Below are 25,639 nucleotides of genomic sequence, written 5' to 3'. Positions count from 1 at the left end.
GATGAACTCATTTTGAACGAATCTTGAAAAGTTTCTGTTGTGATAAAAAAAAAAGTCATATTGTGCAGAAATTCAGTATCACTTGTTTATTTTGATCTTCAGATTTTCTAAATATCAATACTCCTGTTGTGTAGTTGTAAAACTCAACAATGTCCAAACTCAGCTGCTGAGCTCTAAATACACCAAATGCTGCTTCCCTGCTGCTCTCCTTCTTTGATTCCCTAGCATCCCCTAATGGACAAATAACCACAATACATGTACAGCAGTGCTCTGAAATCAATGTTCAGCTATTAATTTGTCGTCCCTCGTGTAATATTTTGTACTTTATATGCTGTAACTGTTCATGCATTCAACACTGCTGTAAAAAAAGAATATGTACACGTCAGGGTTCATAGATGAAAAACTGACTTAAGTGTTGTGTTAGTGTTTCTGTATATGAGAGAAGAAGACTGAAAGCCAGAGGAAGAATGACAGTAGTAAAGTGGATGTGGAGTGGGTGGTGGTACGGTAGAGTAAAGGGAAATCAGGGGACGGAGGAAGGAGTAGGAGTAGGAGGAGAAGGAGGAGGAGGAGGAGGAGGAGGGGGCTTGTTGGTGGGTTGAGGGTAAAGCTGATGGAGTACCACTCCAGAAATGAGTGATGGGAAGCGGATAATCAGAGCAATGGCGCTCCAGAGTTCAAAGGTTTACAAGCAAGGACCCTCAGCTCTGCCATTGACAACGCTATACAGTATCTGATGACAGTAAACCCCGGCGAACAATGTTACACAGGCCTTTTTTTTTTTTTAAATCATCGAATCAACTGATAACAGTAATCTGCATATGTATTGCTACTATGGAGTGCCCTTTGAAATAAGCACTTTGTAGCTCAGCAACAAAACAAAAAATAATGTTGTAATGTTACTTCTTCAGTAATTGTTAGTCATTCGAACACTTGAACCATTAGTAGCATTGTTGAAAATGTTTTTAAGTGTTGGTCTCTGTTTTGTTAATATCTCGTGCACAAAGATGCACATGTACAGTCATGCCGATGGTTTCACATTATTCCATTGATCGACAATTGACGGAAGCAACGTCAAGAAATGTAGCAATGCACCATCAAGGCAAGGGAAAGAAGACTGCTAGCAATCAAACATGGATGTAAACAATGCAGGTTTAATTTTTTCGGCTTTGCAGCGTTTTATGAGGAAAGAAATGCATTCTGCGTGTTTTTTTGAGGCCCCAGGAACACACACACACACACACACACACACACACACAATGCAATTTGGTGGAAAACTGCAAAAACTCACTTACAACTCCACAGTTACTAGAGGGGTATTATCACCTTATAAAGTTAATATGGTATATGTGTTTAGTTAGTTCACATAGTTGCGTATTGACACTTTCAGTAGACACAGAGCAACCTTAGCTTTCATTTGAGGTCATTTTATGGCCAGAGAATGTCCATAGACTCTTACTCTCATTCTGATTTGCTCTCCATCAACTCGAGGGAAATATTTTATTCTTTAGTAGCTAAATGCTCTGCTCTGCTGCTTGGTGCAGGGCAAGAAGTGTACAGTAGGATTATGTAAAGCTTTTCACTTAAAAAAAACCCAACTTTATTATGTTCCTGTGGAGGAAGCTGCAATTTCTACAACCACATTACTACAACCACATTTCTATGGCCGCATTTCTATGGCCGCATTTCTACACGACCGCATTTCCACACGACCGCATTTCCACAACCACATTTCTACGACCCTTGTAACAGAACAAAACTGGTATACTGTGGAAGTGTCAACACTTAAGTTAGAAGCTAGCTAGCTATGGGTAAAGGGGTAAAGGTTAGGTTAAAATACGGGGTTTGGGTTAGTTAGGGTAACTACATTCCGACATGGTTGATGCCAGAATAGATGATCCAGAGGGACGGGCAAAGGCATGGCCTGCCTCTGATTGGTTGGTTGATAGGTTGGTTGGTTAGGTTTGGGTATGGGTAAGCCTATCAGAGCCAGAGTAGGGCAGGTCATGTCTTCACCCATCCCTCCAGCCCATCTTTTCTAGTATTTACGTAAAAAACTAGTATCTTAGAAGTGTGGTCCTGAAACTGCATCTCTCTCTATTGCAGGAACATGCCATTCATGAAACCAAAAAAAATGAGCTCATAGACGCTTAAACGCTCCACAGAGCTGAAGGAACCCGCAGAGTCGGGGAACAATTATCTGTGAGTTCAGTGGCGAGCCAGAGCGAACTTCACACATCAGTCATTTGACAAACTGTTAATTTAAAAATATTGATTTTGCAGCTTTAAGTCATATGCTGTTTGAAGGTTTAGGCAGTATCTTTTCATACTTTGATAACCTCCTGACATTTCACCGGGGTATACTTTACTTTGTATTTGTGTAAAAAGCAAAAACAAACTGTAAAAGCTGAGCAAAACTCGGAGGAGCAGTTTTTCACTAAAAAATGGAGTTTGCTACTTGTATAACACATTTTAGATTAAAAATAATAATAATTAAATCCCAGATGCTTAGACCCCACAGGAAGTCATCTTACACTGGCGGAAAAGCTACAGCACAACAATACAGCAACTCTGTATAATGTCGATAAATGACAAGTATGTGTATTTCTGACAGTTCTTTTTGTATCTTATATCTGCTTTCTCTACATTGTTGAAGCTACAGTGTGTCAAACGTCTGCGGGTCATTATCACAACAGACGGTTTGACGCATCATAGCAGGGAAAAGAACAGGTGCAATTAATAACAATAAACAAATTGGGACACTGAGATCGAATTTAGCCATCATTATAATGTTATTAATGGCACCCATATTTTTCCTATAATGATAAGTGTCGGCTATGTAAAATAATTGGTGATTGAACTAGTGAAATCAAAGATCCCATTTTTTTTTTTTTTATTGAATGACGGAATCTCTCATCAGCACAACATCTGTGCATTTTCTATCTTTATTGTATAGGCCTTGGACCCTTGTCTAGCATTTAAAATGAAGTTCTTTGGCTTCATTCTTATAATGATGGAGGTTCAACAGGTTGAAAAGTTATGCTGCATATGCTGCAAGTGTGCGTTTACATTGGCACTTTCATCCTCCTCCATAGAGATTTATCATCTTTACACAATTTAAGAGGAATCCTTTGCCTCTAAATCTCTTTTATACTTACTCCCACTCCTTCCTGCGGGCCTGCGGCGTGCTCTGGATTTTGTGAGCCTGGTGAGCCATGATGATATCCTTCTGCTCCACAAGTCCCCCGCGCCGCCTCTGCATGCAGTGGGGGCTCAGAGACCCTGAACCCTGATCGGAGAAGCCCTCTTCCTGATCACAAGGTACATCAAAGCTGGCGGCACGAGGGGGCAGCTCCAGGTAGTCAGGGAGGGCATGAGGAACCTGCAGGGAGCTGGAGCGGGTTCCTTGTCCCAGGCCATGACGGGGACTGGAGCTGGGCTTCCTCCAGGCCTCAGGCTCGGGGAGGGACAGGGAGGACTGGACATGCATATTTCCACTTTGGCCAGAGATGGATGGAGAGTGAAGGTTGGGTGTGAGGGAGCGGGAGAGGGACTGGTCTGAACTGGTGAGCATGTCTACAGGGGATGGTAGTTGGCGGTTTTACCATAATGCTACAAATAGGAGAAAAAGGGTGAAAAGGCAGAAAACAAACAGTAAAAGGTGGTGAAACACATTCATAAAACCTTTCACATCCTGCCTGTACCCTCTCCTCTCCCCTCTCTTCGTCTATTTTTAGCCACAAAGCTTGACTCTAGGGACTGCAACTTTGATCCAGGCTCAAATATCTTAACTGCTACTGGATGGATTGCCTTGAACTTTGCACAGATATGCATGGTCCCCAGAGGATGAATCCCAGTGCCACACAGTCTCAGATAGCTAGAATAGGGCTCATTCCACTGAATGTCTCACATTTTTATTTTATTAAATGACGACTTTGGAATATGGACAAGAAAGATGTTGTAGATAAACTGGCAATAACTGCATTTTCCCACTAAACAGTGCAGCATATATTGATAATAATTGCCACCATTTACCTGTACTTAGGTTGTCACCATAGCAGAATTGTATATCTTGCTACAATACTAGCATATAAAAGAAATACTCTATACCTACAATACCATGACAAAAAGGAAAAAAACTCTTTGGCACACTAAACAGGATATTGCTTCACCCATTTCTTTATAAAAACCTGCACACAGTGCTGGTTCAGACAATGGCTGAACACATATCAACAAAGTCAATTTTCTTTCCCATTGTTTCATCTGTGCAGCCTTGGGTTGGGTTTTTTTTTCATTCTGTAATTTTAATGCAATCAAATGTGGCATCAGTTTGGATTGTTTTTGGACTCTCTTGGCTTTAATCCGGTTTCATGTTTTGTTTCCAGAATACTGAACACAACATAACAGACTCATAAACCATTATCCTGTTGTTGCTGCCATTGTCCAGTTAAGCGTGCATGTGTAACTGGGACAGAGAAATATGAGGGAGATGAGGTGGCAAGGCTGAAAAACAGCAAGTTTGAGATGAACCAGTCAGAGACAGACGAAACAAGGCTGTTCCCAGTGAGCCGGAGCTGAAAGGAAGATGACTGAGTGTGGGAGAGCTGAAGCAAAAGGCACTGTGACTCACACATCAGCAGCAGGGCTCCTCAGACATGAACTGGTCCGGCTGAGTTGAGCTCTGCCCTCAGAAGGCAGCACAGTGCTCATCTAAAAGCCAGGCGAGGCTACAAGGTCAGCGCGCACATTTACACGGGTGGTGGCTTGATGGCAGCTTTATGCTGCTGATGGGCTGTCTGCCTCTGATTTTAGCACAGCTGTGCAAGCTCAAAATATATGAAATGCCTTTTATCATGGTCAGTTGTGCAGCCACAGCGTAGGGGAAATCAAATATCAAGACACTTGTATCAACAGCCACACCTTCAAAAAGCAGCAGGTGGAGCATATTGGATGATATAGGCAGAATCCATGACATCTAGGTAACTTAAACAGAAATGAAATGAATCATGAATGGCAGCATTGATGAGGTTGCTTTGTAGATGAAATCACGGTGTACCTAATTACTGCTGCAAGAGGCGTCCACCTTATCCCTATTGCATTAAAGTTAAAACACTTGCTCTTTTATTCTAAATTCACATTTCTCTGATCTTCTTTAATTAGTGCAACGACTGTAGAGCCAAGCTACTGGAACAACAGGCAGCCCCCACCTCTTCTCCTAATTTGTGCACGTCAGCTGCTGGACTGTAATCGTTTTCAAAGGAATACATTGACTATCCTGTTAACAGGTTTTTTGCTAATTAGGATGCTGTTTCTTTCATTCTTGTGGAGTTTGACGCAAGTAGAGAAAAGAAAAAACACGCAGCAGCAGCAGTCATAACAAGTGGCTAAGAATAGGTGGGTAAGATGCTAAAAATGTTCACTGGAGGGAGAGGATTCATGCAGCGGGCGCGACAAGGGGGAAAAAATGTCAATTAAGAAATGAAATGATTAATGAATTTGACAGCTTTACCTTGAGGTGACGCGCGCTCCTTCATCGTCGGAGAGCCCCTTTCAGGTGAATCCAAAAAAATCAGCCCCTCTCTCTGCCCTACTCAGTCCAAGTTTAGAGGTTTGAGGACGATTTCGCGAGGATTCCTTGAGTGATGATTACGGCTGTTTGGCTATAAATACCGCGGCGTGGCTTGCAGCCAGGGGAGCGTGGCTCACACGAACGTAAACAGGCATGTGGACAGGAGCGGGACATCATGGAGATAATCCCGTCTTCACTCGCCGCGGTGATGACTCACTTTATGTGGGGCAACGTGAATGTATGTGTCTTAAAAACTTCAATTAAAGAGTCAATCGAGGTGTGCAGACATTTTTTTCTAACGGCTGGAAGCTATTTATCTGTGTTTACCTGAGATCAGAGGAGTTAAGACATACATGCAACAGGTCTGTTCATGTGAAATGTGTGAGCGCAATTGCTTTTAGTCGGATATATTTACCACTAGATGGTGGACTTAAGCCACATACAGTAGCCTCCAGATGCAGTGAAGAACGGACATCAGTGGTACACTCACCTGCTTCCTAATATTTCTCTCTTTTCTTTTTCTTACACCTACACCTGTTTGTGTAACAGCAGGACCAGCACAAGTCCCTTTGGAGACAGCTTTTCTTTTTTCTTTTTTACAACCCTATAACCCGCAATAAGTAAACAACAGTGGGGAAAAAAAACATTCGGATGCTTTTTACATAATTACAATAATAGAAGTAGAAACAGTAGCAATGCTTCATTGGAGTAAAAAGGCCTCATTTTAAATTGTTAGGGTGTTTTCACATGAGGTTGATTACAAACAGGTGATTTGCCCTCGAACACAGGGAAAAACTGGTTTGGGATTGGGTTGCTTCCACACAACTCTAACAGGTTGTTTCCCCATACGTGAAGACCTTTATTAATACCTCATGGCCACGTGCACTATACACGTGCTGGATTGGCTATCAAAACAAACAACAGAAACACTCAGATTACAACACCAACAGAGGGAGAGTGACTTCAGTGTTTACTCCACTACATCTTTACATGGCAAATATTAGTTCGCTGCAAATAAATGTTGAGTACAGTTCCTTTAAATTGTTACATGGCTTGCTGGCTTGCTAGTTAGCTAGGATGAGTCATACAGTCTATGGTCAGGAGAACTAGTGAATCACAGTAGACTGAACCTTAATACATCCATGGGTGCATGGATGGGTTACTGAACCACAGGCCCAGGGGCTTATAAAGTCAGGGGCTCTGACTCATGAAGTGTTGCTGGTGAAAACAAACACAAAATGATCCCATAGAGATGCTAAATGACCACAAGTAAACACAAAATGAATAAAAAATGAACACAAACAGACAAAAAATGACTAGAGGTATGCAAAACGACCAGGCAGAGATGCTAAATGACTGAAAATAGACTCAAAACGACCACATAGACAAAAAAGATGACAAAGACACACAAAAATTAATAAAATAGATGCAAAACCACCACAAAAAGATGCAAAATGACTAAAAATAGGTGCAAAAAATCATCACAGAGAAGCACAACAATTACAAAGAGATACAACACAACTAAAAAGGGATGTAAAATGACCACAAAGAGAAACAAAAAATGACCACATAGAAAACTGCTAAAAATAAATGCACAATGACCACAAAGAGACCCAAATTACTAAAAAAAAAAGACTTAAAGTAGATACTTTGAATTTTGAAAGTGAGGGGCCTCTTACATGTCTGTGTGCAGGGACCCATTGTCTCATAATCAGTCTAAGTATCTGTGGAGAATTCTTGCAGGAAAAGATTAATCTCTGCCAACGTAAAGCCAATCATAATGTGTTACATCATCTGTAAACGCAGGACCCCGAGCAGAACTGGCACCTACAGCGGCAGAAACAAAATTAGCCAACAGTACAAACTCTTGACTTTCATCCTTTCTAAGGGAATCCCTCCATCTAACACCCAAAAGTGAATAACAATCAATAGCTTAGCTCACTGTTGGGAATAAGATGTCGGTACATTAAGTAGACATATGAAATGATTGAATATGAAAAGGGATATTAGCAGGGAGAGATCCAACCTAAAGGCGTGAGGGTCAGGCAAAAAAAACCCCTGAAAAAACAGATAATACTGAAACTCAAATGAATAAATATGAATTGTGACTGTTTTGTTTTTTGAAAAGAATTAAAAATTCCATTACAGATAGAACGCTTTATGTAAGTAATGATCTAAAGTCCTAAGCTTGATATGCATTGCAAAAAAAGAAAAAGGCTGAAGAAAAGTAAAGTATAAGTATAAATATGCTATTTTAAACCCTTTCCAGGCCTCAAAAAGTGTGTCCTGTGTCTGTGCCATACTATGAAACTAGAACCAAGGACAGAGAATACTTTTTCTGTGATTAACACAGAGCCATGATAGTCCTTGTACTTAATTAAAAGGTCAGCTTTGTTCATTTTAACCAATCCTGTTATTCCCTAAGCTGAGGATGAGGTGTTAGCTGTGGGACTGAGAGTGGCGTAGAAACCATCTGCTTCCAACAACACTGAAGGGTAAATGAAGACTTCAAATTAAAACTGTATTTCTCTTCATTTTTGTCCTGGGACAACTTTTACAAATCTTTGTCTTAATCAGGTTATATTATTATCCAATTGCCCAGAGTCCCCTTAACCATCTATTCAAATATCTCTATAAACTGCAGTATCTCCGTAGTTGTTGTCAGACGTGTCTCTGAGGGGTTTTGTGACACAAAGAACGCTGAGTATTTCCCAATGTCCCAATGCCATATTGTGTGAATTAGATATGGATTTATGTAATCTAGCAGAATCATCTCTGTGAGGAAATAATTGCCATCTTATCCTCCAGGCACGCGGCCAAGTGGATGCATGACGCGGAGAGACCAAGCAGAGAAACTGCCACCATTGAAAGAAGAAGAAGAAGAAAAAAAAAGACATTAGAAATAAACCATCGGGTGTGTGTGTGTGTGTGTGTGTGTGTGTGTGTGTGTGTGTGTGTGTGTGTGTGTGTGCAGAGACTAACATTCTGTTTGGTGCATCAGACAGTTGGTACTAAATGGTTGGCAAATCAAATTTGCTCTGGCATGAGAGGCCGCCCTGAGGCTAAACATCAGGTTCGCTTTGTACGCTTTCTGGTACAGATTTTACAGACTCCTGCTTGGTGTAATACCATGTTTTGTTTTTTTTATCTAAAACTCAGATTTATTAATAATCTTACCTTTTCTAGGTTCGGTGTTGGATAGTTAGTTCGTTATTAGGGGCTGCAGAGGTGAACACCAAGTTAACCCCAAAGCAATTTCAGTCAAAAGCAACTGAGGCTTCATCAGTTCCAGTGACATCATCGGCCTTGTGAGAGGTTAAATGCCTGGATCTCCACACCAGATAGCCGGACCACTCCCAGCCTGGTCAGATGCATACATGAACTGATGAAGCCTCTTGGATGAGAGGTGAAACGTCTTCCTAGACAAATAACCAAGTCCAGTTGCTTTTGACTGAAATTGCTTTGGGGATAACGATGACCTGGACAAATGAGAACATTCACAGGCTTAACACCAAGTTAAATGAATCTTTCTTTAACTCATACTTCCATTAACTCATCTGCAGTGGAGTCTTATCCAAAGCTAGCTCTAGTTTCTAAGTACTAAAGAAAATATTCCTGTTTAAATATTTGAAATGGCCTTATGAGTTATGAAGACTTGGCATTTATTTTGTGTCTAAGCTTCATTCTGCCGAAGTGGGAAGTTGTGTTTTAACACAAATCTCTAAATTCATCTGTGTTTAGTGGTTCTCAAACTTTTGGTTCATGACTCCTTAAAATTAAAGTATTTCCTATTTGACTGGTGAACAGTTCAACCAAAGCAGGATTTTGTGCCTTTGGGTTATTTCATTTGATTACATTTTGAGGCAGAAAACTATTCCAAGAAAAATACAATAAAAATAGGATAGAAATATGTTTCCTCTTGTCAAAGATCCATCTCAAAATCGAATTATGGAGGATTCTTAAAGTCAACGTTACGATAAGGGACAACTTTGTCTCAAGAAAACCTGCTTATTTTGAGACTTTCATCAGATTGCTCAAATCTAGTAAGAATGAAGTCCTACTTTCAGTCTAAAATGTCAAAGAACTGAATTATGTGTTTAATCATCAAGAGTCAATTTATTTTCATATTCTAAAATGCAAAGGACATAACAGGATTTGAGAATAAATCCAAGGTTGAGTGCACAAAAATGTTTCACTGCAAGCGATTATGTACAAGAATGAAATCAACAAATCTTTACAGAATTCAACAGGTACTGCATTGATTTTTAGAGTCAACATTTTGAACCCAATAACGTAGACTAGACTGGACTCCAGAGATTCTGTTGATCTTTTTCTTTTTTTAAAACACAGCACATTCATTAATATACATTTTTGTGAACTTTCTTTGCTGAATTAAAAGTTCACTATTAGTGCATTAAGGACCATTGTAATCTTCTTTGTTTTTCATACATTAAAGATTAAAATCCCCTTAAATGCCACATGGCCTCATAAACAGGCCTGTTAGTGTTAACAAATCAATGTCCTCTTCATCTGTTTACCCAAACATGCTACCCATGAAGACATTGGTTAGCAATTACAATTTGATTGTACCGTCATTGTATCATTAATGTGAACCTTAGTGCGTCATAAATATTAAGAATCAATGATTAACCTTCAATTGTTTTGCTTGCAGCATGAAGAATAGTTGCCACAAACATTTGGCAAGATTTTTTTCTGTCAAGTTATACAGAAACACGACTTCAGTCTGAGTGGAAATGATTCAGATAATTAGTTATAAATTAGGGCTGGGCGACATGGACACATCCTCATAAAGATCATTGTGTATACCTGCATGCAGGTCTAGTTACAATGTATTTTTGTTCATACCATGTTAGTTCAATAACGACTGCAGTTTTTTCTGGAAATGTCTCCATTTTAGACACGTTAATATGTTCATTTTTAGAGAAAGACAACGGAATAGTTGCATAATGATCCGGCAGCGGGATTAGTGCACAATCCAGCGAGATAGAGATTAGTTATAACATGAGTGATGGAGAATATTTATACACTTTGATCCTCATGGTTAATGTAACTCACCCAGCCCTAACTTTACCTCGACATGAAAATCTGGGACTGGTCACCTTTTCTCCCAGTGTCAGTCCATGAAACAACACCGCATTTTGATGGAATTATGCCTCTACTGAATACAAGATACAATGGATTTGAAAGCTATAGTTCAGTTCAACACTATGCGTGCTATAGAAGAGAAGCCAAAAACACTCACTATCAGTTTAAATCAAATCAAATATGAAACTGACCATTTCTCAGAACACAGATGATTAAATACATGAGTCACACAATTCTTCTTCTTTTTTTTTCAAACCTTTAGTAAGGAATAACGAAAGTGCTCTGGTCAAACCTGTAAAAAAATAATTTATACACACCCCTGTCATCTGACCGGAGGGTTTGTCACAAAATTTGTTGACTGTTTTGCTTATTGATGGTCCTCCCCCCATTCACTCTGCCGCACCTCACCCTTACCGCCCTTCGGTTGCATTAGTTGTCATTTGTTAAAGGGAAGGCAGGCGGGCAGTATGACGTTGGAACAGGCTGGGCCCGCTAAGGGCTCTGCCACCTCTCCCTCCAACTCTGTCCATGTTCCTTTCTCTGGGCTGTAGCAGATGGTAGAAGACTTGTAGGCCCCCTGAGGAAAAAAGAAAATCAAGTCATTCTCTTTGTTTCTTTTAGATTTCTAACTGTGGAATAGAAAAAAACCTCGGCAGGGACTTTACTTTAAATATCAAGTCTGGTGATTTTGAGTGTGAGTGAGTGTTTATGGAGCCAAAGACAGCAACAGACCTCCACTGTTGTCCAAAAACGAATAAAAACACACACACTGTAGTTTAGAAACACTTGTTTGTGTGCCAAATGTGTATTAATCTGCAGCTGAAATATAGGATTTCTTCCTGTTTGAGTAACATTTTCTAAAAACAACAGAAAATTTATTAGCATTTAAAGAAAAAAAGTTTATATTCCTGACCCGTGCCACAAACAGGGTCGGAAATAATGGAGTCAAACAGTGTTGGTTTGAGTCTTTTCATGGGTTTTGTTGACAAGAAAAATACGGACTTTTGCCAGCGTGATACTTTAACCTTATATAATCTGATTTGGTGTGTAGCAATATACCATGCTCCAGCTATAGCCCCCCACGAGGAAGATGCTGTCATCCAACACAGCACAGCCAGGGCCGCTGCGGCCCTCCAGGATGGGTGTCTGCAGGATGTTCCACTGGTCAGCTTTTGGGTCGTAACACTCCACCAACATCACATCTAGATGGGAGAAACCTATGTGAGAGAAGAAGAAATATATCTTAAAGAGTACTTCAGTGTATCGCATAGAGTTAAAATTGTAGGTCCAGGTCAGAGTAATCAGTTGCTTGTTTGATTTTAAAGGCCCTGAAAACACACATTTTTGCAATCAGCCTCATGATCTGAATGCTGAGTTCCTACATGAACAGCCAAAGTTGAGAGTTCCGGTTATTTCTTATTTTCTTTGCACTACTGTTTTTTTTTATTGGGCATGAAAAGGGTGCCAATAAGGGTTTAACAATATTTAAATCTAAATCTAAAGGCAGCTGTGGGGTTTATGTTACCATGTAACTATGAGTAAAATCTGATCCAACCCCACCCACATAGCCCTGAGGAAGCAGATTAGATGATATTTTAAGTGTGAAACTCTTAATAAACCTAAGAACGTTTTTTCCACTTTGATTTGACTTTTAGCTCGTTGCTCAGTCGATACACTAATAACTACATGATAACCACTATATATGCAGGTAAATAGAGAAGATATAATATAAGTTGAAACATTGACATCTGGATCAGTCTGAAGAATCTTTGTTTGTCTTTCTTAATTTCTCTCAGGGCCTCTGACGCCCGTTTGCTTAAATCTACATGCGTCTGTATTTCCCAAGTGCCTGGACATCGAAGGCCTTTTATTAATATAGAAATAAATAGCTTGCACACTGCAGGGCATTTGTCTGAAGAGCAGTTAAGCTCCAAATGTCACCTAGGTGTAATAAATAAGCGGATATTGGAGCCCTGCACGCTGCAAGCTATTTATCTATTTATTTCATGATTTGCTCACTTTTGGCTCAGCACTTTCCTTCTTTGGCTTGGATGTGTGTGCATACTCCTGCGTTTAATAATATACCCACCTAGTTAAGACAGTAAAAAACACACATCAACTCCACAAAAATAAACCACAGACAAAGACTTGCACAGGTAAGCTCAGGTACACACACGCGCGGTAACTAACCAGGTAGTCACTATAAATAGATTCTGCATATTAATGAAGACAGGATTTTGCTATCTGAGGTGCTCTGTTTCTGTTTGTAGTCTGAGTAGTATTGACCAATCACGGCTGAGCATGCTTTGGTTGCATGCAGGTAAGCAGCCTGTGAAGAGAGCGAAAGAGATGGAACGCATTGGCCGAAATGTAATCTCGGAACCCATCGGCTATCGTCTGGTGACGATTTAGCTTTTTATATTTTCATTTATCTGCATGAAATGCAGATATCTGCTTATAGAGATTAGCCGCAGAAATTTTATGTGAGAATACATTTAACTGTCTTTACATTTAACCTATCATTAGGTATTTAAAAACTGTATTTAAAAAGAAACGGCAAGAAAAAAGTCCAGCTTTTCATTATTTCATATTCAACTGCCAGCATTCAGTTTTGCTTGTCAAAATGCAAATGCACAACACAATACTGAAATACAGTGTTGTGTCTTAGTTTGTGTATTTTCTCTTTCGTTTTTACCTTGAATTTGTGAAAGTAGAAAGAGGTCGCTCAGTGTAATAAACATCATAGTCGCCTGCTCATAAAAGCAGCATCTCCTTTCACATGGTTTTTTGAAAATAAATAAAAGAGTATAGATTTGGAACTCTTTTCTGTTAATTTCCTGTAACGCTTGAGTGCTTACCTTTCAAATGGTTTCCACCGATGGCATATAGGCGGTCATTCATCCCAGCCAGGGCATGAATGGCTCGCTTTGTGTTCATATCCTGTTTCCTCGCCCACACATCCATTATAGGGTCATAACAGTAGAGCCAGGACACATACTCTCCATTGTGTACTCCTCCTGCAACACGTAAACACAAAAGGTAGGCTTTTAGTTCCGTGTTGAAGTTCATACTGTAGGAAGACACACTGGCTATTCATGTAGGTCTCAGTAGGGCAAACTGACACATTTATCAATAATAGTCCTTATTTAAAGATGAATTGATTTACTGCTGAAGACCACCAGGGTTGAAATAAAGTGTAAAATTATCTTTAAAATGTAAATCACCCAACATATAATTTTTCTTTCTTGATCTTTTTATCGCTGGCTGGACCGTTTTTACTAATAGATGGCAGTGTGAGTTTGTGGCACCTTCTTTAAACCGACTCCATTCAAACACTCCAGGATGGTACCTTTGTTCCCTTCTATTACTTTTATTGTAATAAATGGCACGGTGCATAATACAGTACAATAGATGGGGCATTCACTGACAATTCAGTGGTCATCAGCTTTTAGAAGAGGAGGATTTTGGTTTATGACTTTCTGTGTTGGTGTGATGAGTATTTGACTGATTTAAATGTCACTGAAACAAAAGATATCAATATGGATTCCGGAAAGTATACGTCTTGAATAGAATTAGTTTTGAAGTTATATTGAGCTGGTTTTAAAACATTCAGAACTTTCAACTTGTAAGAAAGTTTTCTGGTGACAAATCAAAAGCACTTTAATGTTGTACAGGGTCATGGTGACGGCTAATTTAACTACTTAATATACAGTACTCTTTGGTTATTGTATCTACAGCAAGGCATTAAAGTGTATAAACTGATCACATGTTTCATATATAAATCTTAATCTAGATAGTAACTCTAAACTTTAGCTGTCAAACAAATGTAACGGTGTAAAAAGTGCAATATTTCCATCTAAACTGTAGTGGAATACTGGCTTAAATACTCTTAAATAGTAAAAAGTAAAACTACCTCAGGTTTTTACTTGAGTAAATGTACTTACAATCAAAGTTATATCCTACTAGTGATTTACTCTGTACTGTGTATGTCTTTATAGTTGTCTGTGGTCACTGTTGTTTTAATATGACTGTGCAACATTTCCCAGCTGTGAAAATAAAAAAATACTTATTTGATATTGTTAGTATATGTGCCAAATACTTATCATACAATAATGTTTTAGAGGATGTATTTATCTTTTACAAATGCTGAGCAATACACATCAGGTACCTTTAAAAAGATATTTGTATATATGTTATGTAGCAGAAAGATAGTAAAGTATCTGCAGAGAGTTAAATGTTTTTTTCATGACAAAAGAAGACGGGATATAAGTGTGGCAAGTTGTCTCCTGACCTGATATGTATATCTTGCCGTTGTGCACTGCTCCTGCATGGGCGGCCAGAGGCTGCGGCAGAGGCGACAAGTAGTTCCACTCGTTAGTCTCCAGGTTGTAGGACTCCACGCTGGAGAGGTAGCCACTCTCGTTCCTACCACCAATCACGTACAGGTGCTTATCCAGGCGGCAGGCAAAGAAACTGGCTCTCCTGAGGAAGGAAGTGTCAACCAGACAACATAATTAAACCAGGAATGACAGCATTTATTGTAGGATTTTTCCTGTTTGTGTATAAGGTGGAAATCCCATTACACACAAACATATGCCAACTGTGCTAGTTACATGCTAACCAGGTGCGAGCACTTCTTTTTATGCAACAATATGGGTGTACTTACTTTTGCAGGAGAGATTTACTTTAATATTATAATTGCATAAATTCTGAAGACAATAGATGTAGAGTAATAGAGAGCGATATACAATATTTGTATGCAAACGGTCATACACAACATGTAATAATATAAATACTAATAGAAATATGTTTGTTTTCTTTATATATGATTTATTAAAAGTCAATAATGTTTGCGCAGTTCTTCTAAGGCCCCTGGAAATCCAACAGTCTCTTAGTGCATCATCAGGTTTAAGACCATGAATGAACAATTCTGAATTAAACCACAAACAGACTTACCTCTCCTGCATAGGAGGCAACTGTATCCAACTGTTGAATCTGGGATCATAGCGGCTGACAAAGTGAGTGCTGTGCTTTCCTACAAAACAAATAGAAATCAACATCAATGACACAGAATACTCAAACGACTTAGTTGAGTGAGTCTTTGTGGTATGATGCCGTTTAAGCAGACTGTGGCAGTGCTCAGCTCTAACTGAGTAACTCTTTGCCAAATTCTTTGTAACACAGCACCAATGACGTGAAAACAATGCAAGCCTTTATTCAATATAAACTTATTATCTGAAGATCATCACCCACACTTAATGATTTTCAGTGTTATTAGCCGCTGCCTAAGTGCTGACTTAAGTCTTGTTTTCCAGTCATAGAGCGATCTGGTTTTGGAGGATAATCTGTTCAAAACATCTTAAATCATCTCTAATGATGTGTATTGGTAGTGTGTTGATTTTCACTCTATCTAATAAAGGAGCTAAATAAACACTACTGATTTCACTGTGTGCAGCCCTGTAAAGACACTTGGTGCAATAAGAACAAAAGGACAATATTAGAGATTTTGATCATTTACAGTGTTTGTTTCTTACTATGGTAGTGTGTTTCACAAAAGGCACATTTAACACTTTTACACTACAAATATTTCACTGTTAACAGTTATTTTCCAATGCCAATTATTGATAAGTGTTGAGTGGAGTGTTGTTTGTCCACTCAGAGCTTAACTGGCTCTAGGATGAGTGTTTTAAACTATCAGAAAGTGTCACATTAACTCTGAAGGGTTTGAACTTGCATAAATAAACACTCTAACTGAAGTAAACACTGACATATCTGCTGTGTGAAATCACTGGAAAGCAAGATGTTCAGTTTGTGTTGTGACTGTACCGTTGGGGTTCCACTGGTCCTCTCCACCCAGCAACAGCAGGAAGTTCTCCACCTCCACTACGCAGTGATGGGCGCTGTTGTAAGGCATTACTAGACAAGACAAAGAATCAAAAGGCATCAAACGTGTGAAAGATGGTCAAATTTTCAATCAAAACTTTTATGTGATTTCTCATAAATATATTGTAAATGGCATAAATACTGCACAAGGCTGATTTAGACCCCAATTAACATGACCTGAGGCCTGTCCATAAAGTGAGCTTACCAAATAAAGCAGGCTTATTTGGTTAGTCTAACTCATTTTCAGGTAATTCTGTTCCATAAAGCAAGTTCAGCATAGTTTAAGCTCAGTTGCCATAGCAATGTAGGCTGGTAAACAAGCCAGGTCTGGTGCAGGCTAACTAACTAATCACCTTAAATTAAAATAAATTATATATATATATTCAAAGATAAATGATAGATACAGGCTAGACATGCATATGTGTTAAACCTATGGTAGGCTCTATGATATAAAACATATAAACTACCTCAATATAAAGATAATAGCTACAAAAAAGAGCTAAAAATACTAAAAAGTAATAAGATTGCAAAAATGTAATATGCCTGTGGCTCTGTCCTCCTGAAAAAATGTGTTTAGTGGGTGGCAGGATATGCAGCTGAACATCACCTGTCCCAACACAACCCACACCCCCGCTTTCCCCTGCACATGTAGCTCCCCGGGCTCACTAGCTGGCAAAACTCTGCCAGTCATCAGGAGTGGAGTGAATGTCAGGAACCATCCATCGAAAAAAGCAACAACTGTGCACTGATGTGGATTAAATGAATTGAGAAGTAGCCATTGTAAGAGTTACAATGCTGCTTGTTAGTGATATTCGATTTCCTCCACTACAGCAACCCATTAGAATGTTTCTCAAATGCTGTAACCTTCAGTATGCAATGTATCAATTATTTAATATAATAATAATATTAAAGGCTCTTAAGTGCTGCTCTGTGGCCATGAACATCACTGCTCTCTTTACTGAGCTTTATGTAACTGATTTAGCACTGACTGATTTGTTAGGCTCATTCAAGATAGGTTTTGAACTTTAAGCCCCACTTTTCTAAGCTTCCTTTATGGAACGGGCCCTTGGTGTCATCAAATAATAAACAATGCTTCCAAGACGAAGAGCAGCTTAAACCAGGCTATTCAGAGCGCACTATGTTACAACCTAATCCTAACCCTGGTGATGAAATAAAGACTAATCATTTTACCCGATTCTACCCGACACTTGATTTAAATGAAATAGGTGCCCCATTTACACAGTTTTAATTACACAGCTTTAGCCTATTTTACCATTACAGTTGTCTCTCACAGACACAGTAAGTGGTGGAAATAGCATGCTGATAAAAAAAACAAAAACAATTCTGGGGCAACAACAACAACAACAGTACATTCACTCATCCATAAATAGATAAAGCAACTGTTTATCGTCTGTGGCTAACCAATCAATTACATTTTCAGTCTCATAGTGCAACACAAAACTGTGAATAACATAAGCTGCTGTAACTCTGTTAGCATTTAAAGTACTAAAAAAAACTACATGTGCCATCAAATATAATCTTAAAATACTTTTATAAATCATTTTTGTTCTTAAATGAATTAAAATACTACCAAAAAAACCTCAACATATTGAAAACATGTAGGTCTTTGTCTCAACTTCACCTGTTAAACTATATTGACACATTATTGAACAAAGCTTAAAAGACTGCCGATCCCTGATATCCAGTACAGTAGGTCCTCTGGGCTGGACAATAAATGTCAGTCCCAATGAAATAAAGTTGTTATTAATAGAACATCTGCTGTCCTGCTATATGTTTAGTGGTGAGTGTCCTTTTGTTTGACAGGGAGTGCTCATGGTACATGTTAAGGTCAAGATAGATGAGTACATAGCATTGTGTACTCATAATAACAGGCCAACGTGCTTGTTACACAGGCAGACTTCTATTTCACAATCCTCAGTGGGAGTCGACGTTATAGGATTTATTTCAACTCCTCATTGCTTTTGTTTTGTAACTCTCCGTTCATCCATCTACAGGAAGTGATTTCTTGTGGGGAATAGAGTCAGTTGACCCTAAACTGGAACAAATTAAAGTATGAAGCAGAGCAAACAGTCTGTTGTGTGTTACGATAATATCTATCTATCTATCTATCTATCTATCTATCTATCTATCTATCTATCGATCGATTTGATAAGGTCAATTCGTTTCTATTTTGGAGACTTAACTTACCTGCCAGGAGGACTTAATTTCACAGCGCAATAGTTTTCTTTTTCTCTTCATGCGGAATTAAAATATCCCACAACAGCTATTCATTCATCTTATAAACATGATCTTTGATGTCATCATACTCATACAAGTTACCAACAACGACTACCTGCTCACAGCTGTCCTTGTGGAAGATTTCCCTTGTGTATGTTTTTGTGCTCCCCTCCTCTCCTCTATCTTCTCTTGCTGAAGTGACCCCATTGAGATGTAGAGAAATGGTCTTAGGTGACAGTCATAATGAACATGATCGTGTTCACTCAATAAATCTCAGGCCTGGTGCTTTTTGAGCACAAATCAGTGAAATGTTAAAGCCCACCTGTCTGTCTCCATCAGTCATTTCCACTGTCACCTCCCCAGCGCCTGATGGATCACAGTTGCTGCAAAATTAGACAGCCTTGAATCTCATTTCTTTCCAATTGGCCTCTCCCTGCAATCTCACTCTGGCTGGCTGACATGTGCCGGTCCTCTATGGGAGAGGAGTCTCAGATAAGAACTAATACTACATACACTAAACACAGCTTTATCTCGAGACGAGGGGATTAGGTTGCCTGCCTCCAGTGCACCTCAAAGACGAGTGCCATATGACTGCCAAATTCCCTTACATGCTATTTACATTATCATTCAGTCAGCAGTATATAGGACATGGATGGGCGGCTTTTTATTTGATGTCTAGCGACTTGTACTCATACTAAAAAATCCTCTTGTACCCATGTGAAAAGAAGATTATTGCTTTACAGTATGCCATAGGCTGCAGTATGAAGAGTGCTGTGGGAGGATTATGACATTTTCCAGCCTCTACAGGTGCCTCACGTGCAGGTGAAGAGCAATACAATAATTGAGACCACTGTAATAGTATTGTGCAGTGAAATCAATAAAAACAATTATTTTTCTTCCTACAGTGTAAGACTTTACTGAGAATTATTACCTGAGAAAGAGTATGAAATTAATCTACCTATCCCTCCACTCTTCCTCTTACCCCAGAGGTGAACAGCCAGAGGAGGGCAGGATGAGCACGTCCTCTACGAGATGGACGCCATCACTCCAGTCTACAGTGAGCTCTAGGGCTCACTAGAGGGAGTCAGAAACCTCTGCATAGAGGCACAGTCCGGGTTGGTTGAATGACTCCACAGCTAATGCACCACTGCTACTCGAGCTCCGACGTGCCTTTCACACCATTACAATTGCATCCCACTGAGCTGAATTCCTTTGTTTTTGGCCCTGCTGCGTAGATGAGGTCCATTTCAAAGTGGGAAATTTTAATATCAGGTTGGTTTAAAAGAAGAGGAATTAGAGCATCGTTGTGGCAGAGCCTGCGTCTGCCTTTGTCTTGTGTTTTTCCACGCTGCTGTGGGTACACTAGATGGCAAACTTTACACTGGAATCACAGAGCAGTAGATGTATCTGACACAAATGAGAGGGATCAAATTTCCCCCCAAATTGTGTTGATGAATGTCTTAATCAAAGGCTGTCCCTCTCAGGTTTCGCCTCATTGAAAAGTTATGATTGAATGTTAATAATCTTCTATTCCACATCCATTGTGTGCAGGCTACATCAGATGATCACTGATGTGTTAAGGGGATGATTTTGCAGTTTTGTCCTTCCACTTGGCCACGGCCCATTTGAGTGTTAACTTTTTAGTTTTGAGTGATGGAAATCCCTACTGACCTTTTGCTTGTTGCAGTCTATACCCAGGAGTGCGAGTTAAATGAGAAAATGACAATATAAACATCAGTGAGCTGCAGGCTGTTGTATAAGCCTGGCTCCTTTAGAAAAATGCAACCTGACAAAATATAACATAAGCTAGTTATAACAAATTACTGCCAAGAAGTGTCATGATTCGAGCAGAGGACGAAACTTTTTTTTTCTGAATCCAAAACGCAACAAGAGACATGAACCAGATTCATTAAAACCTTGTGCCATAAAGTGAGAGTATAAACTGCACAGTACCAAGCTGACAGAAAACTGACCCATGGCTAATATGTACGAATGAAGAGACACCGCTGAGGTATGGCTCCAACCAAAACATAAGGACAAAAGCTCAATATGTCTGGCAAAGATGATGCAAAAGACAATATGGCTTCCCATTAGCTCTTGTTTGACCTTTGCAATATGACAACAATATAGTAGTGGGCCATAAAAGGTCAGGGAAGACAGAGAGCAACAAGAGCATAGTACATTTTACAGAGGTGAGTGCTTCAGGAAGTCTTATGTTCTACATCCCCCCCCCCCCCGATAGAATAGATTTTTGTTGGAAAATAATGCTTTCAATTTGCTTTCAATATGATATCCTGAACGCAATATCATGTACCCGACAGGTTATTGGATACATCTTTATATCGCTTCTTTTTTGCTATTTAGTCAATCCGAATCATATATTTGCTTTTGGATCTTTGTATCAACATTACAGCTGTTGTGTTCCACTAACCACATCCATTACATTGGTACGTAACACGCATCACATAAAGCTAATGTCAATAGTGACATCAAGTCTACAGGCTAAATTTTAGTATGTATGGGGTAATTCAATCTCATGAATTGATCACTGTGAGAGAATAATCAAGCTACATTCAAAAGCTATTGAGGAAAGATGTCGTCATTATTGTTCTCTTTCTGCCACAATAGATCATTAGATTCAAGTAAATCTCATCATGCATCCTGCCAGCATATTTCAGCGAAAACAAGGGAGACCGGCCATGAAGCTCTACAGTACTGTGAAGTCACGCTCTGATTAAAAACTTATTTTAAAAGTGATAGTGATACATTATTACCTAAAGGATTTAGGGAACTCCTTCCCCTCATTTTCCATGGAAATTAACCTGTGTTAAAGTCATCCATAGGAACAACTTTTTCTCATCATAAAAGCCACAAACACAAGATGCCTCAAGTAAAAAAAAAAAAAAAAGGGGTGGGTGGGGGCAAAAGCAGCAGAGCCTTTTCTACTCACTTGTGAGGATCTTCCATGTCTTTTTCTCGTCGTCATAGTACTGGACCAAATTGCTGGGGAGACGATCAGGTCCAGGAGGCAAACCACCCACCAGTAACAGCATTCTCTTATTGGAACGGATTCTGTATTGTCAAAAGAGTGGGTGTGTGGACAAGTGTTAGGTAACAGAGAACAAAACAGGTATTAAGCCTTGAAATAAAACATTCAAAAGGCCAAAATAAGCTTAACCTGAACCTGAACCCTTTTAATTTCTTAATTTGCATAATTACATTCATAGTATAAGCAGCAGTGGCCCAGCGTATTTCGACTCTTTAAATGCTTAATGTATGAATTAAATCACCAATTGAATTAAAAAACAAATACATTCATTATATGAATAACTGATCCTTATCTGGGTACAACTGCTGAACAAGAAGCCACAAATCAGGGAATATATGACCATGTGTAATATAATTAACAAAAACCTTTTGATGTGTTATTGAATGGTTATTGTCCTCTAAAGATATCTTTTCAATTAGCTGTGAAGCGAAGACGATTCTGCAGGGTGCCATGCTGGAGGCTAAAAGCACAATTGAGTACATAAACCTGCCGATACAATGTCTCGATTTCATTGGCTGCAATGATTCATGTGATATCTCTTAGCCAGTTGTGAGATATTCCCTGCTGTTTGTAAATGATATATAACCCAAAAGCTGCACACTTTACTGTACATTAATGACCGTTATCTGGCTTCTAATGGATTTGGACACAAAGCTACCAATTAATCACAATATACAGTAAAAAGATTAAGAGCATGTGGCCTTTATATTCAGTCACATTCACCTATTTTCATATTTGACTTTTTTATGCTTGGAAAAATAACCGTCGTCTCGCTACATTCTCTCTGCTACTGGCCCACTCGGAAGTGTTTTGGGGTTATTCATATGCAAATGAGCCCCTGGACATAGATAATGGTGATTAATTGAGAGGAGAGAAACAGTGGCATGTGAAACTAATTATGAGGATTCCTGATTCTTTGCTCATTCAGGTCCATATGTGGGAATAGATATGTTATTGGAATACTGTAGGAATAGTTGCATGCAAAATTATTTCATTTTGAGATTCTTTGTGCAAATTTAATTTTCAAGTTTAGAGACTCTCAATGCCACAGCTACAATTATCTGCTTTTTATAGGGTGTATGCAGAGAATTCAAAATTGTAACACTGATGCCATTACTACTCAAAAGATTCTCAGCCTTGGCTGTACAGTCAGCTCTGTAAACAAAACCTGACAACAGCACCATGAATCAATCAACTCACTGACAACACCTGCCTGCTTATCAGCTCCATAAAGTGCTGATCAGGAAAACGTGGAACCAAGACATGCAGCGTAGCCTATTTTTGTGTGAGTGAGACATGTTTATCTTATCTGAATATAGGGAGCACTGTCAATTGTCAAATATAAAACATAACCAGATATACTAAATTCCCTCTGACTGTATTTCATTTTGTTTATTGTATCCTCTATAGCTGCAGTATTCTTTTACCCATACCAGAATTGTTACATAATTATCGTGTAATCCTGGTAACAATTAAATTACAGCATTTCAAATTGTATTCATGAGAATTGCTACACATCAAATGCATAACCTTTATCTAGTTTGCTGCATCTTGTCTACACTGATTAGAGAGCAATTACACAGATGTGTGAGGAAATAAAGAGTTTTTTTTCTTCACGAAAACACAAGGTAACCTTGTAATTATGGATACATTGTAGCACAAAGTAGATCAGGACCCTTGACAGCTGTCAATCTTTTACAGGAAAAGACCCACAATCCTCATTAACTGGGCCTCAGACCTCACATCTCTGACTGACCACCTACATGGTCTAGACTACACAGGTGGTGCGACCGGTGCCTGAGCAAGTGGGCAATACTTGAGTCTGCAATTTGTCCAAATTTAACAAGTGGGAGGCATTTAATCGACTTCCGTCCACTACAAACAGCTCATTGCGGTGTGTGTGTTTGTGTGTGTGTGTGTGTGTGTGTGTTCCTCTTTGCATCTGTATGTTTATCTGTCTCATCCTCACCTGCTGGCTGTGGTCTGCCTGCAGTGCTGCCTGAAGGGCATCAGGTGGTAGTTCATGGCATCCATAAGTAGTTTCTGGCACACAGGGTCAGTCCTCATGAAGTCAACAGACTGCACCCTCTCCACCAGCTCTGGAGCAGGTATCAGGGCAAAGCGCAACCTCTTCATAAGGTCCGGCGCATAGTGCATGCGAGTCTCCCGGTCATGCTCCAGCCAAAGGACTGACATCTGGAACAGAGCCAGCTCTGACTCCACTGGGGGTGGCAGAGCATCTAGCATGGCACACATCTCCTCAAAGTTCAGCAGCAGCACATCCTCCACCAGGTACTTGTTGGCCAGCTTCTTGGTCTCATCCAGTCCATGAAGTGCGGCAATCTTGCAAATCTGCTTGTAGTTCTGCACAGAGATCTGATCGTTGAGGAACTGCACACTGAGCTTGGTAATCTGGGGGATGTTGAGGATCTTGCTGACTGACAGCACCTCTTCCACTGTGTCCAGGGAAAGAGTCACGTTGGCAGTGTACAGATACTCCAGCACTAATCGTAGTCCAATGGAGGAGCAGCCCTGAAGTACCAGGTTATTGATGGGCCTGGCGCTGGGGGTCACCAGCTTGTCATCAGGAGAGGATGAGGGTGTCCCACTGCTGCCCTGGTCCCCTTTGCTCCCCTCATTGTTGATTACATTGTGGGAAGAGAAGAGGGATCTGAAATATTGGGAGCAGGATGCCAGCACAGCTTTGTGGCAGTGGAACTGCTGTCCCTGGGCAGTGAGAGTCACGTCACAGAAAAGCTGTTTCCTCCATAAGAGATTGAGCCCGTGCAGCAGGGTGTCACTGTGTGTTGGGTCAAAGGTGGATGTTCTATCACCCGATCTGGACATGACTTCCTGACTGTGAACGCCACCTAGGCAACAAATAAACCATGCAAGCCATTTACCTCAGGTCATGTAATCTGCACAACGCACAGCAGCCTATAAATGCTTATCAGTCAACTATTACAATTGAAAACGATTTCTCGAGTAAGTTAGTGAACAGATCTCCGGTCCATCCAGCGGGGAAGAACCATCGCACCAAGCCAGGCGGCGAGACTCTACATCCAATACGGCTTCGGTCGCTTTCAACTTTGAGCTCTGGTCGTAAAGCAACAAACAAAAACGCAGTAGTTCCCACAGCGTGCCACTCTTATTCATTCTAAACTCGAGATGATTTAAATGGAGGTTGAGGTTTTTGAAGGGCGCTGTCAAAACAAAACGGAGGATACGGAGATGCTGCAGGGCTTTCCCCCCTCGGTAACGCGGCTGAAGTTGTCGGATAAGGAAAAAGAGACACAGTGGACGGAGAACATGCAGCATTCAGCTAACGCTTATCCCTTCTCCTATCTATTTGCTGCACACCCCCCCACAATGAGGATATTACACATCGCACAGATTTACGGAGTCATACAAAAGCAATTAGTTTGTCTCCGAGACCGTCAACAGCAGTACGGATGCGTTTTTACGCGTTTAGTCCACCTGAGTTTCGCGGACGTGAGTATCGAAAAATATCCACTAGAATGCAGCTTTCGGTAAAGTTAAACGTAATATGCATATCAACTGTTTCCTAGGCACTACAAAAAAGCGATTTCTATGGGCGTAATGTGTGTAAACTTGACACAAGCGTGCTGTAACGGTGTCGCCAGATTCACTAAAAGCGCCTGTCACAACTAAATGATGTGAGCAGCTCGCCTGAGAAGGAGCCAAACTTACCTGACTTCAGCTCTTGGCAAAAAAAAAAAGAAAGTAAGCTTCAGGTTTCCCCAATATTCTCACTTGAATGTTTCCTTTGTTCT

At 39.9% G+C, this 25,639-nt stretch overlaps 2 protein-coding genes across 2 annotated transcripts in view; both read right to left on the bottom strand.

Annotated features, from left to right (window-relative positions):
• cacna1eb (calcium channel, voltage-dependent, R type, alpha 1E subunit b) overlaps positions 1 to 3,574 on the bottom strand; it is a gene marked incomplete at both ends in the record, with an annotated part of 56,345 nt that extends 52,771 nt beyond the window's left edge. Inside the window, one exon of the mRNA XM_083927929.1 lies at positions 3,159 to 3,574. Within this exon, the coding sequence (XP_083784055.1) occupies positions 3,159 to 3,574 (416 nt within the window). The remainder of the gene's footprint in view (positions 1 to 3,158) is intronic.
• A 7,537-nt stretch (positions 3,575 to 11,111) lies between these two features.
• On the bottom strand, positions 11,112 to 24,692 carry klhl14 (kelch-like family member 14; the record flags this gene model as incomplete). The annotated part of the gene is made up of 8 exons (XM_083928330.1): positions 11,112 to 11,252; positions 11,735 to 11,892; positions 13,534 to 13,692; positions 14,967 to 15,157; positions 15,632 to 15,710; positions 16,502 to 16,591; positions 21,747 to 21,868; positions 23,815 to 24,692. The coding sequence occupies 8 exons, from the start codon at positions 24,690 to 24,692 to the stop codon at positions 11,112 to 11,114; spliced, it is 1,818 nt and encodes a 605-aa protein (XP_083784456.1).
• Between the last annotated feature and the right edge of the window lie 947 nt (positions 24,693 to 25,639).

The sequence above is a fragment of the Echiichthys vipera genome, assembly GCF_963691815.1.
Source record: "Echiichthys vipera genome assembly, chromosome: 15".
In the NCBI taxonomy this organism is placed as follows: Eukaryota; Metazoa; Chordata; class Actinopteri; order Perciformes; family Trachinidae; genus Echiichthys; species Echiichthys vipera.
The sequence above is the reverse complement of the archived record's forward strand: the minus strand, read 5'-3'. Positions and strand labels throughout refer to the sequence as shown.